General features: G+C 38.9%; 1 protein-coding gene across 1 annotated transcript in view; it reads right to left on the bottom strand.

Annotated features, from left to right (window-relative positions):
- Positions 1-770: 770 nt before the first annotated feature.
- ITGA9 (integrin subunit alpha 9) overlaps positions 771-18,476 on the bottom strand; it is a 215,252-nt gene continuing 197,546 nt past the window's right edge. Inside the window, exon 28 of the mRNA XM_014877065.2 lies at positions 771-3,703. Within this exon, the coding sequence (XP_014732551.2) occupies positions 3,605-3,703 (99 nt within the window). The 3' untranslated portion in view covers positions 771-3,604. The remainder of the gene's footprint in view (positions 3,704-18,476) is intronic.

The raw sequence follows: 18,476 nt of genomic DNA, 5'->3' as shown, positions 1-18,476 counted from the left end.
TTCTCCATTGTGAAAGAACATCTTATTTTTCTTAAATTTTGATCTATTTCTTCCTTTCTTGGTGAAACTGGAAGAAACAAATCTGCTAACGGTTGTTGGTTTGATTTCTAAAACAAAGCCACTTTGTCACAGAAGTCCCACAAGGTCCTTAAAAGCTGTTTGGGGTAACACAACACACAAAATCCTGCTATGTACAAACTGCTTATCAAGAAGACAAGAAGTGAGCCCCACAGAGGGCACCATTTGCTCATCAATTCTCTGGCCCCAGAAGGGGGTGTACACTGCCTGCTTACATACACTCACACACATACACTCACATGATAACAAAGAAATTTTAGTACATCCAAAACTCTCCGGTTATTATTTTAGCTGCTGCAGCACTAGTGCTTCCAATAATCTCCAAAAGCAAACTGGGCACTGCATTCCTGAGGAAACAGACTGCTTTTGTATGGATGGAGAACCTTGAAACTCTTACAGTTGTTGAAGTAAAATCTTGGATCCAGCTTCTGCTCCCTATACAGGTGACCAGTAAGCATGGGGATATATAGAGTTGAAGACGTAATTTCAAATATATTATTTAGCTACTATATTCCAGCCACTATGGACTATAAATCCTTGCAGGAAAAGCACAGGAAGCTGAAAAAATTCAGGTTTTGTCCAAATTCATAGATTGAAACAGAACTCAAGTTACACAGGTTGACAATCTTATCACGGCTCAGTATCACAATCAATGGGTTTGATTTTATGTTGATAAAACAAGATTGATGAAATATAAGCAATTCTTACTACCTTTATTTTATTTCCATGGTTTTAAAATACTGTAGTCAAATCAGCTGTACTCTTTGTCTCCAAACAGTTTGATGTTATAAGTCATAGAATTACAATAAAAGATGTCCATTATCCACACACAGATAAACACATACATGTAGTATTTAATTCAAACATACAGGAGAAAATGTCTCACCCACTTAATGGAAAAGCACTTGAGCTAGACAAGGACAATAACTGACAAAATGATATTATTAGGATAATTTTGCAGTCATTTTTTATTCAAAAAAGTTGTATTTTTTGTAAACCTGACATTTCCAAAACAGTGCAAGTGAATCAGAATACAGGTGAACACAAGCTTCTAAATACAGGTGACATTAGTAAAAGTGAACACATTCTTCCAACCACAAGTTCACAGAAAGAAATACACAATTTTACAATATGTAAGCAGTGACATTCTGAGAAGAAGAAGGGACGATGGTGCAGGTACTCGACTGTGCGTGCAAACCAAGCTCCAAAACCACTTAGTCTTCGTGCCAGTTCAATCAATGCACATTCAATGAACGAAATTCTACTATCATTTATATCCAAGAAACCCTAGCAAGTGGGTAGACTTGGACAAAGGATAGAAATTAGTTCCATGACTCCCTTAATTCTTTAGTGAAAGCAATATTATATATTTCCATGTCAAATGGATACTATGCTTCAAACTTGTGCAAGACTCCAAAATGTGCCCAGAAACAGAAGACATTCAAGAAAATTGATACTAAATATTGTCAAAGAAAAAATTTTCATATCCATTGCTTTCAGCAAGCTGGGCTACCTGCACATCACTGACTTGGTATGTGAGGTCATTATCATTCATGTATTTAGGCATAGAAAGGGCTGTTTTCACTATTATGCTTGGCATTGAAGAAGTCTTCACCACTTTGAAATGAAAAGATTGCTTAAGTGGTCTACAGGCTTGGGGTTTACATCAGGCAAAATTTCTCTCTCAGATAACCCAAGCAACTTGTGAGTTTTTCTTGTCAGACGCTGAATCAACACACTTAATTCACTTTAAAACTATTTTCTCCCTAATGCATGCAGATAGCTAATAGTTAATAAATATCAATACTGTAGTTATAGCAGGCACTTGATGATGGTGGTGGAAAAAAGCAAACAGGAATATGAATGTGGTCCATTTTTATAATTTGAAGCTATCATGAATATGGCAAGGAAGAGCAAGACCTGTTCTCAAGCAGATTTCTTGCATGTTCTCTGCATTCAAGTTTCCAAACTTCCAGCTGTTCTTTTACCACACCCTTAAGGAAGAAGACATCCTGCAACCTTTCAATCCTGGTTTCACTTTCTACCACAGAGCTTGGCCCTTCTTTCCTTTATATGGATTTTATACCAACATGACATTTACTCCTTATTTACACAAAGTGCAAAATACAAGTAGTATCTAAACCCAAGTCTTACAAAGTTCCACTACTTCTATTCAGAAATCCAAGAGTTTTTTGAAGAAACTTTTTTGAATTAATTACAATTGGATTTCTTCTAATTCAACAATTTGTTAAAGAATTACCAGCAATAAAAGTGGCAAGCTGAGATCCAATAACATCTGTGCCTTTACTAAACTTCTTCTAAATTCTTGAGGAAATACATTCAGTACTTGGAACACCCAGATAGGCAATCTCAAGACTCAAATATCCAAACATTTTAATCCTTGCATCTACTTATCTCTCTTAAAATTATCATACAAACAAACTCATGACTCAAGTATGTAACTCACATGGTAGACACAATGCTCACAGCATGTAGCAATTTATTACTTGCTTTGATAGCAACAGATCACAATCCTTAACAGTAGCTTTAAAACTATCCATCTTAATATTAATATGACTTAATTACTTTATTATTATTATTACTGAAAGGAATTTGTCAATGCCATAGTGGTTGGCCCAAATATATCCTTCTGGTATAACAAGTGTACAGTCCTAGAGACTGCAAAAGAAAACTTCCCAAAGAGAACATTCTGTGCTGCCTTCTTCAGTGAGCCAAAGCAAGCTACATCTTGCTACATGTCACTGAAGAAGTGTTTTTATCCTCTCCTATCTAGGCTAGTAAAGGACAGAGTCAAGATACAGTCTTTACTGTGAAATACTTTACTGTGAATACTTTACTTTACTTTAGGTTCTGTAGCTTATAAATCAAACACCAAATTTAACTTAAAGAAAGAGACAGTAAAAAGATTTTGGGTTATTTCTATTAAATGATCTATATATGATATTACCAAGCATTGTGAATTAAGCATATCAGGATTTCAGCTACTTTTATCTGCAAATCTCTCTTTTCTCTCTTGCATTGATGTTTAAAAGTACAATAGAATTTATATATATATATATATTTCCAAAGATTTAGCCAGATATCAGTGCTTGAGTGAACTATATAGCTATTCAATAGAAATTATAAAACATTGATACAAATATAAAGACATACTCAATATAAAAAGCTTGTATTTATAAAAAATATTCTTAGGTAAAAGTCTTCCCCTGAGGGCATACTACATAGTTGGATTCATAAATATTGCTTTTGCACTGCAGCTTGGTTACCAAAGTTCAAAGTTCAACTCTTAAATGAAGTGTGAATCGCTCCAGTCACCTGACATGGCTGCAGTGGTTGCCTCAGGATATGTTCCCTAGCTTTTTGGAGTAATAAAGACACAGCATCAATGGGGTCTCCAAAAAATCTGGAGAAGATTCCTTCTTCCACATATGGAAGATACGAAGCAGGACCTATAGACTAACGAGTGCATGTCACATGACTGGGCAGTTTTGTTTTCATGGGCAGTTTACTGGTTCTTCTGGACCCAGTTCCAGCTATCTTCATTCTCCTTTCTGCTCTTTTCAGCCTCAATAATTTCTTTGTACCTCCGGCGGAAGAAGCCCATCTGCAAATCAGAAGAGATGACAGTGCTAAGTTATTGAATCATCAAAATGAATCTTACTTTGTTGGTATGACAACAGATAGCCTTATGCAGAAAGAACTAGCCCAGGAATTTTCATCTAACTCCTCCAAGTGCCAATCCAAAAATTTAATTCCTTATTTACATCAATATAAATGAGATCAGACAGGGTCCCAAATCTTCACAAGTACTCTGCTCCTTATAGATGCACTGCTCTGAGGTAGAAGTCCTCTTATATGAAGTATGAGGTCCAAAAAAATATAAAAGCACATGAAGTATTTCTAATAAATTCCAGTCAGCAGAGGCAGATACAGTTTTATTGGTTTAAAATTGAAACTAATGCTAAATTTGCAGCAGAACCTAAAACCAGGCTAATTGTTGGGCCTTGATTAAATGCTGACAGAGTTTTATGAACAGTAATCTCAGTGTCTACAACCGCACAAAACAAGAGGGACCAGAGGAATACAGTACAGTCACCCAGGCCCCATTTCTCAGTTCCAGCTATAATCACTGATAGTCACTTTTGCATATCTTCTTGTTTCCTAAACCCTTGTACTTAAAGAACTATAACTGGTTTTCATCGCAGTTTGGATAAAAATTCTCATATCTCTGTTTCTTTAAGTCTCTCAGATAAACAAACATTATTTTAATAACAGACTTTGGTAAGCATTCAAGAATAACTCCTCAAACTTAGCAGTGCACTGTTGAGATCACTGAATAAATATTTTGTTCAACATAATTAAACATTTATGTAATGCCTAGCACTCTAAACCTGTTTTCTTACTCCTGCTGCGTAAAACATATTTTAGTCTTCTTTTATCAAACAGTTATTGCCACCCTTTATCCCCAAATTGCTTGTGTTTAGGAATATTTTGTGTTGTTTTGTCATTACAAAAAATAAAATTCCATTAAATTGGACTTCTTAGTTTCAGTTTTGAACAATTTTAATTTTCTTCAAGTGTATTTTTAATTCCCAGGGGTCTAAAAGGCAGCATATTCAATCTGTCAAGGGGACTTCTCCAGCACATCTTCCTGAAGTCCAAGTCCTTGTCTGTGCCTTGAATTACATCCTGAATTCACAGCAGCATAAGACTGCACACACCACCCTATCATCAGTCCTTATCTCTGCATCTCGCCTTCTGTGAAAAGGACATAGAAGCTGTAGCACAGTCTAACAAGCCCCTGTCTTTTGGTAAATGGAACATGCTGTCAATCTAGAGATAAGTGTACTCCTCTAGGGGCATAAGTATACATTATATACATACCTACTATCCTAGTTCCAGACAGGGATAGTTTTTGCAGTAGCCAGAGAGAGCAGTCCAGGTAATGTGGCTCGGTTGCATTTGGCATGTGAATCACTCTTTTCTACTCTTTTGTTATTAATATTGTTGCTGTTACTGTTTGTTTTGTTCTGTCATTGCTATTTCCAGTAAATTGTTCTTATCACAACCCACGATCTTCACGTTTTGTACCTCCAATTCTCCCCTCCATCCCACCTAAGGGGAGTTTGGAGTGTTTCAGTAGGAACATTAAATTCGAGAATACAATTCCTAAACCACAACAGCCTAATTTAGTGCCCGAGTGGGACACAAAGGTCATGATAACAACAGATCTGCCCAGAGCAGGCTGGAAACAAAATTAATCTTAGCCTTTGTTGTGTTAGGTACAGAGCCACTGGCAGCAATAATGCTTGATCTGTTCATGTGCTTATGGTACTTAACCCTGTATACATTCCCGTGTTTGTTCCTTGCAGTGCTCTTTTTCAGAGCAGGGAGAAGGACCAGGATTACTATGTAGATGTCCTGTGTGATATCAGTTTATCACATGATAACATGTAATGATGGTCATTTGGGGGTTGTATTCAGCGTTGCTCTCCTACCTTTGCCTCAGGTGCAATATTTGGTGGTCCAGTAAAAATTGTACCCCGTCTGTCAGGGGAGTAGGGAAGGATGATTTCCCCCAGCTTTTTACCCCCTTTTCCTTCATCAGGCCTGTTACAACAGCTTTGGGGAATTTTGAATTCCCTTTAGGTGTAAAGGGAAGTATGTTGCTGTTGCTAAGTTTGCCAGGTGTCCTCAATGAAGTCCACACCATGGTAAGAATTAAATAAAAGAGATTTTAACACAGAGATCTGCCCTGGTGGTGGATAGCCATGAGTGGCATGGAATGTGGGAGAAAAAGGCCAAGTTGCTGGAGAAATTATCTGCTCCAATGACTCTGGAGTTCATCCCTGAACAACTATGGAACCCGGATAAAGTGGCAGAACATTTGCAAGGAGAATACTGTGGCAATTCCAGAGAGGAGCAATTTATTACAATGTGCTAGGCTCAGACTATGATTTATTGAACAGAGCTCTGTACTAGACAGCACTCTCAGGGGGAGGAGAAGGAAAACAGACCTGCAGGCACTGTGGCCACTCAAACTGCAACTGAAACAGATGAAAAACTCGTGCCAGAAGAAGATGCCCCTATAAAGAAATTCAAGACAAATGTATTTGACTTAGTGAGGGATGAAGAGGAACAGGGCACCCACAACAGGAGGAAGAGGCAGAGCCAGAGAGGATCACCTGATCCGTACCCACAGGTGAGCTGCAAGATATGCAAAAGCATTTCAGCCACCAGTCAGGAGAGCCCTTTGTGACCTGCCTGTTCTGATGCTGGGATATCACAACATGCAATATGAAACTAGATGGTAGTGAAGCCAGGCAATTGGGATCCCTGTTCCAGGATGTAGGCATAGGCAAGGGGGTTGGAAAGAAGACAAACTCTCAGCCTCTGGAGGCAACATCTGTCAAGCACGAGGGAATGGTATTCTCTCATGGATGACCTAATAGTGCACCAAGACAAGTGGAAAGCCACGGAGAAAGGCATCAAGGATCGGAAAGAATTAGCTGTGCTGGAGGTAATCTATAGGGATTCAGATAACAAACAGTACCCTGTAGATCCAGATCAGGTCCAATGGACACAATCCATGGGGCAGAAGTTTCTATGGAGTCATTGTACACCAACCCTTTGGCATTGATGTCAATGAAAGAAGAAGAAACACTGCTTCAGGTGATTTCCCAACTTCAGCAATATGAAATTCTTTTTCCCCCCTACCAACCTACGCCTTGGCTCTGAAAAGACTGAACAAGACTGCAGACAGACTTGAAAGAATCAAACAAGCTGGAAAGAAAACATCCAGTATGGACCAGAGTTGTTGTGGTGTGATGTTTAGTTTGGTTTCTTTTAAGTGGTTTATTCCCTGTTTACTCCCCCGAGTTCAGTGTAAAATGGTTTGTTCCCTTCCCGCCCATCCCCTGTCGGTCAACCCTAAAACCCACCCTGTGTTCTAAATTGTTCCCTGCCCGTCTCCCCAGTCTCCACCCAGAGCCCTATCAATCCTCATAAGCCCCTCCTTTACTTCCAGAAACTTCTATGCCAGTTATCCCCTCTGCTATGTATGATTTGATGTAACCATGTTCCTGCCTCTGTATTCCCTCATTGGTTCACTATGTGATTTTCCTTGCCTTGTGTACCTCCCCCAAGTTACCACAATTGGCCAATTCTTTGTACCCTCCCCCAGAACCTCCCCTGTATTTAAGTCGATGCACAGGTGAGTTCTGTGCCTTTTGCGCTTTCTCCTTCCTGACTCCTGACCTCCTCCCTGTTCCTCCTCCAATAAATCCCTTCCTCCGGAACCACGAAAGGTCTCCCCCACTCTCTTCATTCTCTCTGGACCGATTGCCCAAGTGGTAGCGTGGAGCTACACCTCTACCTCGGGTTTCCTACGGAATCCTGGGCAGAGGCCACTCTTGACGTGGGCTTGCCCAGAGCTAGTCGGGGCCCAGACAGAGTGGGCGGGGAAGGTGAGCTGCATCACAGAGTCTCTGCTATTGGGAGCATGCACCCCTCTGCTGGAGAGAGAAGTACACACCACGAGGTAACCTGCAGTTTCACCTACATGACCACAGAGAGGACATGAGAAAGTGGGATGGAAAACCCACCTCTGCCCTAACAGCAGGGGTACATGAATTGAGAGGAAGAACAACCACCAAAGGAAATTCTTCAAGGATAATCCAGTTTCCAGTGGGCAAGTCTTCAGACTGAATGGATGGGCTGAATGTTATTTCTGATCCTCTTGAAGAGATCTCCAGTTCATGTTTACAAGAGCTGAGCAATGACTACCATGACCAGAACTACAGGGGCCCTGTCTCCAGCCATGTGGAAGAAAGGGAGATTCAGATCTATTGGACTGTGTGGATCTCATGGCCTGGCACATCAGACCTACAAGAGTCCAAGGCTTTAGTTGACACTGGCACACAGTGTACCCTGATGTCATCAAGATCCGCAGGGCAGAATCTATCTCTGTTTCTGGGGTGACAGGGGGATCCCAACAGCTGACAGTACTGGAAGCTGAGGTGAGCCTGACTGGGAATGAATGGCAAAATCACCCCATTCTCATTGGCCCAGAAACCTCATGGACTCTTGGCATAGATTAACTCAGGAGAGGGTATTTCAAGAACTCAAAAGGGCATTGTTGGGCTTTTGGGGTAAGTGTTGTGGAGGCAGAGGAAATTAGACAACTGAACACCTTGCCTGGTCTCTCAAAGGACCCTTCTGCTGTGGGACTGATGAAGGTGAAAGAACAACAGGCACCAATCACTACCACAACAGTGCATCATCAACAACCCCGCACCAACCGGACTCCAATGGAGAGCCCAATGGAGAGGGGAGAGTGACAGTGGAGTATCATGGCCTGAATGAAGCAACACCACCACTGAGTGCTGCTGTGAAGGACATGCTGGAACTTCAGCATAAACCGGAGTCCAAGATCCCACTATTTGCCATGCACTCATCCAGACTGAATTGGAAAAGGGTGAGGCTCCAAAATAGCTGCAATTCATTGATGACATCATTTTGTAAAGGAAGTTTTTGAGAAAAAGGAAATAATCCAAATCCTCCTGATGGCCAGTTCTGTCATAAAGCAAAGCTAGGCCAAGGCAAGGAAATTCAGTTTTTAGGAGTAAAATGGAAAGATGAATATCATCAGATTCCAATGGGTATGTGGATGGAATCCTACATGGCAAGTCACAGAAGTTATTGAGGGACAAACTGGATCAAGTCAGATTGCAGTGCTGAAAGCTGTCCAGCTAAGTTCAGATATCACTGAATGAGAGAAATGGCCAGTGCTCTACCTGTACACTGACTCATGAATGGGAGCATGAGTGGGGGTGGCTAGACTGATGAAAAAATTGCCAGCACAGAGATAAACCCACCTGGGTTACTGAGTTCTGGCAAGACATCACTACCCAGCTAGAGAAGCTGGCTGTACGTCATCTAAACGTACACCTATGTCTTGGCATACCCAAGAGTCAGGCTACTGAAAAACACCACAACAACAGACAGGTAGATTAAGCTGCCAAGATTAAAGTGTTGGACTGTAGGTGTATCTGGACTGGCAACATAAGCGTGATTTTCTTCTGGCTCAGTGGGCTCATGACAACTCAGATCATCAGTGAAGAGATTCAACACACAGATGGTCTTGTGATCAAGGGATGGAATTAACCATGAACAGTCTCCCAGGTTATCCACAACTGTGAAACATGCTGCAGGCCAAGCAAGAAAAGTCCCTTTGGTATGGGGGAATAATGGTTGAAATATAAATATGGGGAGGTCTGGCAGATTGATTGTGTCACACTCCTGCAAACCCACCAAGGTAAGTGCTGAGTTCTTACAATGGTGCAAACAAACACTGGATGGCTGGAGATTGTACCCTGTGCCTCACACCACTGCCAGGGGCATCATCTTGGGCCTTGAAAAGCAAGTTCTATGGCAACATGGCATCCCAGAAAGAAATGAGTCAGACAACAGACTCATTCTAAAAGTGGCCTGATAGACAGCTGGGCCAGAGAGCACAGTATGGAGTGGGTGTATCATATTGTCTCTCATGCACCAGCCTCTGGGAATATTTAATGGTACAACAGACTGTTCAAAAACTACATTCAAAGCAATGGGTGGTAGAACCTTCAAACATTGGGATCTACATCTAGCAGAGGCCACCTAGTTAGTTAACACTAGACGTTCTACTAATTGAGTTGGCCCTGCTCCATCAAAACCTCCACATACCAGAGAAGGGGATAAACTCCCCATGGTGCACATGAGGAATATGTTTTAGGGAACACAGTTTGGGTAATTCCTTGCTTCTAAGGCAAAGGCAAAGCCATCTGTGGGATTGTTTTTGGTGAAGGACCTGGGTGCACAGGGTGGGTAAGGAAGAGGGACAGGGAAACACAATGTGTACTTCAAGAGGATTTGATTTTTTGGTAAGAACAGAATAATGTTGAATTGTGTAATATTGGCTGCTGAATGACACTGCCACTGTATGCCATAACCACCATGGACAAAAAGTATGGACTGTTCCAGACACACCAGTTGTGAACTCCTGATGCAGCTTGCAACCACCCAACAGCACATCAGCCCTCCTACCCTGGAAAACACTTAGGATGGATAGAATCCAGAGTCATGGACTAAATGAACTCAACAGGAATCTTAGAGGGATGGCCATTGACTATAGAAATGATGATACTGCTTGTACATACATACATAACCCCCCCTGCACACACACATATATGTATACATATACATATTCATATTTGTATAGACTTGGAAGGTGCAGGATCTGGGCATGACATTCATGGTATAGAATAAAGGGTGGGTAATATCCTAGTTCCAGCCAGGACAGGGTTAATTTTTGTAGTAGCCAGAGCAGGCATGGCTAGAACATGCTGATTATTCTATACCACCTCATGTCATTGGTAGGGGCAGAGGGAAGATAATCTCTTCAGGGGAGAAGGATTTCCTTCCAGTTGAGTAAGTGGGGCAGAGGGAATGATGAGGTTTGTTGGTTCTGAGCTGGAGGGAATGGTTGGGATAGCATGGATGTGGTTGGGCCAGGTTGGCCTCAGTGAGCCTTTTGCATGTGAATTACTTTCTTTCTTTTGTACGCTTTTGTTATTAGTATTGTTGCTGCTTCTGTTTGCTTTCTTACCTCATTTCTGTTTCCAGTAAATTATCACAGCCTGTGATCTTTACATTTTGTGCTTCCACTCCTCTCCAGCCCACCACAGGGGAGCAGGTAGGGGCAGGGGGGAGCAAAAGGCCCAAGGTTTTAGAGGGAGCACTAAATTAGAGAATACCATTCCTAAACCACAACGCCTGTAACTACTTTATAAATGCACAATCGATAGACATATATATAAATGCCCATGATCTCAATGTTACAAAGGTCCCATGACCTGAATGTCCCCCTGGATAATTGGAATTAGACCTTAGAAGTCATTTTCTCAGTCATTCTTGTGCACAGACTGTGAGCATAGTATCTTTCCCATAAGCAAAGCTATATCTGTTGCAATGTACATGCAAATGCATTGGTAATGGTGGTCCTGTCCTGCAAAATTAACTCACAGAAGTGACTGTTGAATTTTCTCTCTTCCTAGACTCTTTCAACACTGTTTTTAAGGATTCAGGAAGCAAGACTTGGAGAGGAGTTTCTCTAGTTCCCAATTCTTCAAACTTACTCCAGAAGTGAGATCAAATTCTTTCTTTAGCAGAAATACATCTTTACTAGTAATTTTTATACTTGGATCCAGAAGCTATACCAATGCAAAGAATTTATTTTGAGAAGACATCCTCAAGATTGCACCATCATAAAATCACAGTGAAAATTCACCAGTGATGCCAACAGAACTCAGCTCAGTGGAGACTGCAAGCAAATAGCAGAAGTTTCTCTAGATTTTCAGCGTAAAATGGAAGTGAATTATATTGATAATTTTAAAAAAAGTGTAAGAGCCTACTACTTTTGTGTTCTGCTCCAGCTGGATTAATCATGGGTATTTATTCATTCACAGGAATCTGCTGCTACTACTTACATATGCTCAGGGAGCAGATGTTATGAAAATGTGAGTGGCTTTTTTTGTATTCTCAGTTTTTGTAACAGACCCTACATGTTCTGTGCATTAGAAAACAAAACTGCCAAGAGAAGTTCAATTTCCAGTTTTAAAAACAGGTTTTAAATCCTTAAGGTTTTCATCTTTCATGCAACCACATCTTTGGTACAATAAAACTTCCTTATGAAGTTATAATCAAAATTATAGAAAGGCTTTTTAATTTCCTTGAGGGCCAAACAAACAAACCCCAACTATTTCCCACTGTTATTTTAATTAAAAAATGTCTGTTTCCAAACATCTGCTTCAGGAATTGTCTTTAAAAGTTGGTAATGAGGGTTTTGGTATTTTGCTACTTTTTTTTCTGGATAAAGAATGCTGTTCTATAACTTTCTGGTAGGGATAAAAAGTGAGCTGAAAACTGTAATAAATATTAATGAAGCATGAAACCCTACATCTAGAGGTGATTCCACTATGAATAATTATGTTTATTTGATGTAAATTATGTAGATACTCTAAAATTATGTGGAGGACTTAAATGCAAGCAAAAAGAGAAGCTGGACCCTAAGGATTTTTTAAAATGTTTTCAGAAATAGTGGTGAGGGATTAGATACATTTCCCATCCTCGAGAGATAAGGATGTTCCTTTGTTATGTGACACTGTTCTTCAGTGACATATATTTACATTTAATGTAATAAAATCCCTATCATTACAAGAAAGAGATTTTTTTGTAATCACTATGAAGAAATCACAACATAGTTATAGTCTCACAGAAGACCACACAACCCACATATCTATCTCCTTACAATTAACTCATTTCATTCAAGAAGGACAGCAGTATTCCCCATATGGGGAAGGCTGGTAAGTACCTGTGGCAAGCTGGAGAAAAACAAGTGAATTTGATGTACAGTGATGGGTAATAAGGAGGCAGGCAACTGGGCCAAAGCAGGAGAGTTGATACAACACAGAGTTGAATATTTACAAGCTCTTTTATCACTGGGGCTGAAGTGACACCAGGTCCCTTTTCTGTGGCTAATGCAAAGCCATTAAGAAAACCGAGAAAAACCATTGAGGAAAGCACTGCTGGGACTCAGTCCTGAATTTCAAACAAGGAAGGGAGAGATCCTCATCTTTCACAGGAGTATTGATCTCATTTGTAGAATCGATGTTTACAGTGGGCCAATGGTTGCTAACACTAGTTTCATGGGCAATGAGTCTCTAATATTGTTGATTTCTCCCAAATTTTGCTTTCCATAAATACAGACACACACATGTGTGCACACACATACAGTTGTATGTATAGAGTAAAGAAATACCCAGCTCCAGAATTGTGATCCCATCAGGCAGTCTGAGTTCACACATCCCCATTCAAGGAAAGCTCTGAACAGTTAACCTCTGCCTGGCTTGAAAGGCACTCATGGGAAGAAGAGCAAAAAGAAAGTGCATTTTCAGGAGACAGAGAGAGACTGTGGAAAGCTAGAGTTATAAGGGAAGAGTAGGTAGGCACCATCCACTAAAGACAATGCAGGAAATGAGAAAAGGATAGATGGGCTAGAATAATTAAATTAAAGGATGGATATAAAACCCGTGGATGGTTTCAGGTTTTGAATCTAAACCACCTACTTACAGCAGCTCTAATACTTATTGAAGCATCTCCAGAGAGGACTGGTTATTGTTTGTCCCTTCAAAATCTGAAACCACTCATAGGTTTCTACAGACATCTTTAATTTAGTTATACTAGCCCGTGTACCCTTTTGTAGCATAACCTTACTGCCATCTACAGTATATACTGAGCAGAAAACATGTTTCTGGCAATATTGAATAATAAAGTAACACAAAAACTGTGTTAGTCTGAGATGGGAAATTACACCTATTACTGTGAAGTTATTTCTTGTCATGTGACAGCACTATCAAGTCTTCTATTCAAACACGGGTATTTAAAGTCTTTACCATACACAACTTCCTTTAACTGCCATGCCAGATTTAAATCCCTTCAATCCCAGATAAATCACATCTAACAATACTCAAATAGAATAGCGTTCTTCAAGCATCCGCAAAAATGGAAAATTTCAGTTAAAAATTATTTCAAACTGTTGAATTATCATCACAATGAATTATCTTGTCGGGGTTTTTTTCTGCTGCTACTTTTAGAATATCAAAAGGCTGAATTACTAGATCTTATATTTTCCTAAACTCCAAAAGTATAAGCACTTAGCCAACACATCCTGAAGTATGGGCCCATTGCTATCTCTCTAGGATACGAATTATAAATATGTTTGAAGAGTGATGAGATTACAAAATAAAATTCAATTTGCAGTTGGGAAAAGAAAACAAAGCTGATCAGAGGACAAGCAATATCTCTGCTTTTATTTTATTCACTGTTAGGAAAATTTCTAAAGTGTTTTTATCATGCCCAACAAGGTTGATTCTCCCAATCAAATAAAATGAGAAATAGCTTGAAACATGGATTGCAGAAGAATGATTAAGAAAAAAATTATAACAGTCACATATCGCTGTAAAAACAACATTATGTCTTAGTTATGGTAGTGTTTCAAGACTATAACTGAGTTTGGAATAGAGGTTTGTGAACAATATGTGCAAAACTAAGTTTCTGTAGTGCAGGCTGGGTGTTAAACTGCACACAAGAAATACTGATTTTTAACAATACTACTCTATCGACAAGGTTACTGACCACAGTACAAGCTAATGTGTAAAAAGAAAAGAGAGCAAAGTAAGTACTAACAAAGGGGTAAGAAATAAAACATAAGAACCACTGAAAAAATCTCCCAGGGAACATTGACAACATACTTTGGGTTCAGTGCCTTAGTCACAAACTGTCTTTCCTCTGGTACACAATTTTTTTATCTAATATAAACAGTGTCCAGTCATACCTGATGAATAGTCTGTATTTACATAATTAATCTTTTACTGCCATATTGCTAATCTAGAAGGACGCCCCAAGCTATTCACAGTTAACTTAAACATCTCACCTTTTTTTTTGGTGTGCGCTACTTGGGCACTTTTCCTTTCACATAAACAGTACCACAGCTAGAAAAATATGCAGCTAATCATGGGTCAAAGCAGGGCCAGGAACCTCACCCCATTAAGATGCCACCAGCTGGCAGAGGAGCAACACACCCAACATCTACAAAGCAGTGTTGTTGAGATTGGAAGCATGGAATATTTCACCATGTAGAGATCGACCATTGGTAACTGAGCATATCTCATTTTACTATCAACAAGAAGGAAGGAAGGCAAAAACACTTTGCACTTGGGTTTGCATAGCCCTGGATGATTCTGGCAAGCCATCAGTTTCAAGAGGATGCAGTGTATCCTTTCTCCCAGTTAAAGGATGCTTGCCACAGTACAAAGGGGTCATTTGTATCATGTTTTCCACCAAGAACTGTCAAACTATCAATCCTGAGTCACCATGTGAGGAAGAGGCAAGTCTGGCGAGGAGTCATGTGTCTTGTCTATAGTTAAAGAAGAAAACGTGCATTTTGGAGGAAGGACGAGAGTGTAACTAAAGTAAGCTCATGAGGACTCAGGAGGTCTGGCTTTGATTATTCAGTCTTTCATTGATTTTATGAGAGGCAAATCCCTCAACTTACTTGTAATGTAGGTCCTCATTTGCTCAATGAAACAAGTACAAGAAAAGAATGTGATTCAAACATCACCATTCAACAAATGGCTGTACGCATATATAATATACAAAACACACATATAATATACACTTTGTAAATTAACACAATGACATATATACTTATACAGCCAGGGAACTGAGGCAAAGATAAGTTCAACAGCTTGCTCAAACATAAGTTCTCCTCTGCAAACATTTTGTTTGGCTACTGTGGAAGGATTTGATACCTACTATTTGTATCTGATCCCAATGCATTGCAACTGATAGACATTGCTATGGCACAAAAGTATTAGCAATGTACACAAAATAACCCTTAACTTTTAACTTATTTTCATCTAACCTGGCTAAGCTTTCTTGCTTACTGCTGGTATATGGGAGAAGGTCTGTAGTCCTCCATAGATATTAAATTTATTTCACATGTTGTAGTACTAAAAAAAGCATAGTTTTTAAACACGCATTTTATTAGGTAGTTACTTTGTAATGTTGAAATAATAAGATAAACTTTTTTTTTTATAAGAGCATTAACAATTAATAAACTTACCTAAAGAGACCATTAAATAAATTATTATTTTAACTAAATGCTATATACCTATATGAAAGACCAAATATCAAGAAACCTGTAATTAAGCCTTGGTACCTCAAAATAGATGCATAATTCAGACTAGCAGCAGCATGGAAAAGATGCATTTAGGTATGCAAAACAGTTAACTGCACAACAGAGAGGGACACCAGTACAGATAATCTAATTTAATACATTAGGGTCTTTTAATACAACATGCCTTGCCTTTGTTGCTGATGCCAGAGTGTCACCCCATTCATCAGTAATTTGTTCCTCTAACCAATCCTTGTGCAACTTTTCTCCCAGGAGCTATTCAGATAGCTTCCATGGACCTACTTAGTAATAGTGAATAGAGCTGTTAGTTCTGTTATTTACCCTTGGAATATCTTTACCATGTAGATACCAACTAGGCTGAATCAGAGAAGACTTATTCATCTAGGCTTTGATTAATTTGTGCATACATAGTATCTTTTGTTAAGGACTTGGTATTCACAGTACTTCAAAAATTAAGATAATTCCAGTGACTGGACTTAAAAAAATCTTTCAGTGTGAGTTAGGGTAACCTGAGTTTAATGAAAGCACAAACTTCTTGCATCTTGCAGGATAGTAACTATGTACAGTATCTTGCAAGACAGATGTTACCAGTATATTTATAAGTGTAATTAAAAAGAGAATTGGCCAACATTTAGATAGTTTAATAGTTTTAAAATTTTTCCCTATTGCAAAATTTCACCATATAGTTTGTTTTTTAAAAAGTTGTAGAATGAATACAGCCATCAACATAAGTTCCTCTCTGATTATCGCTCTCAAAACTGAGAAAGAGCACAATGTCTACTGCAGATACGTCCAGATAAAACTGTCTTCTAAAATCTCACAGGGAATAGGACAGTAACTAAAGATATAATTTCTGTGAACACAATTAACTTAAGATATATCTCAATCCATATTTTTCATTTCTTCTTCAAAGAAAAGAAAGAAACATTACTGAAATATTTTTTGTTTTGTTTTAAAACCAGAGACGAAATATTAAAGACCATTCTGTAATCAATAAAAAGTAGCTTTACAGTCATACTTTGATATATTTGATCTGTCAAAAATACTTGAATGAAAGTTCACAATTGCCAGAATAAGTCACCCCTCATGGGTTAGCCAAACCTAAAGGAAATGGCTGTGGCTGGTGTAAGTTATAATACAGTATTTCCCATTGTAACACTAAGCCTAAAGACAGAATTGAGACTAGACAAATCACATTAGCTCTGTTATTGGTATTTGGGACTGAGAGATGCAAATGACTTCCAATAATACACATATTGTGTTCTGGTAGTGGGAAATCTTGGAATCTTAGGTACTTATTTGCAATTTTTGGTGTACATGTACATTCTTTTTCTTGTTTAGACTCCTGAAAATGACGGCTATCTTTCATCTTTGCTGAAACACATTCTGAACTACTACTCTACCTCACTCTGCAGTGGATTAAATTTATATGTACCATGCACAGCTCTCATTTGGAGGACACTGAGACCACAGAGAACATCCAGTCACAACATTATTGTTGCAAATTTGCACAGCTCATTTTATCATGAAAGATAACGAAGGCATTTTACAAGTACTGGACACATATCACCACTGAAATGTTGCTAATCTTTCTCTTGAGGGTAGTGAACAAATATTACATGGCAGCCAGCAAGCTCAGTGGTGAAGGCAGTGTTTTAGCTGTAACAGCAGCAGTAACCACTTACTTGTGCAAGAACAAATAAAAGATTATCAAACTCAATCTTTCTGCAACATCCAGTAAGAATTCAAAAAGCACAGCCAATCACTGGCATAATGAGCTGTAGAAAACCCGAAGTTTGAGTCACTGTTGCAAGAACACAAGCCCTTTTGGTCTCAGAAAGCCATGGGTCTACAAAAATTTTGTGGTGCTTGCTTTCAGGAAAAGGAAAAAATAAAACAAGTTTGATCGTTCTTTAAGAAAATAAGCAGACTTAAAATGATCCACTCAGCTTCTGCTTGGTTAAAACTTCATTATTTGTACAGACAGCCAACCACTTCCATTGTCCCATTTTCTCCTCAAGGTTTCCTAGATATTATACAATATGAAAATCTGTCCATGTTTGGGAGGTAATACAGGCTTGGTCTTGAATCACAGAAGTTAATTATCACCTGACTGCATTTTAATATTTGTAACAGGATAATATTGAAAAAAGCTTTTTCTAGGTCTACTGCCCTAGTGTGTATCAAAAAAATAGTATCCTGAGAAGCCTATATGTGAGATAGCAAGTAGCAAATTACTTGAAGCAACTAGATAAGTGGACAACAAAAGCAATAAAATTGAAAAGTTTATCACAAAACTGTAGAGAATGCGATGCTTCAAGGACTACAGAAAGATGAATTTCAGAGAACCCAAACAAAGACACTTTTTGCAGTTTTTATGGACAGACAAGTATGGGATTTTAGGTTGCTACACACAGAGATCGTATTTTTGTGAATGAGACTGCCTGAAAAAATAGAGGAAAAGGAGGCTAGGAACTTAGAAGTAAGTTTGAAAATATAGTGTTGACATGTATTTAAATAAAGGAGAGATAATGAAGAAGAAAAAAACCAATAAATAAATTAGAAGAAATATAGACTTCTT

Source organism: Sturnus vulgaris, chromosome 1, assembly GCF_052056855.1.
Source record: "Sturnus vulgaris isolate bStuVul1 chromosome 1, bStuVul1.hap1, whole genome shotgun sequence".
In the NCBI taxonomy this organism is placed as follows: Eukaryota; Metazoa; Chordata; class Aves; order Passeriformes; family Sturnidae; genus Sturnus; species Sturnus vulgaris.
This window is presented reverse-complemented; position numbering and strand designations above follow the sequence as displayed.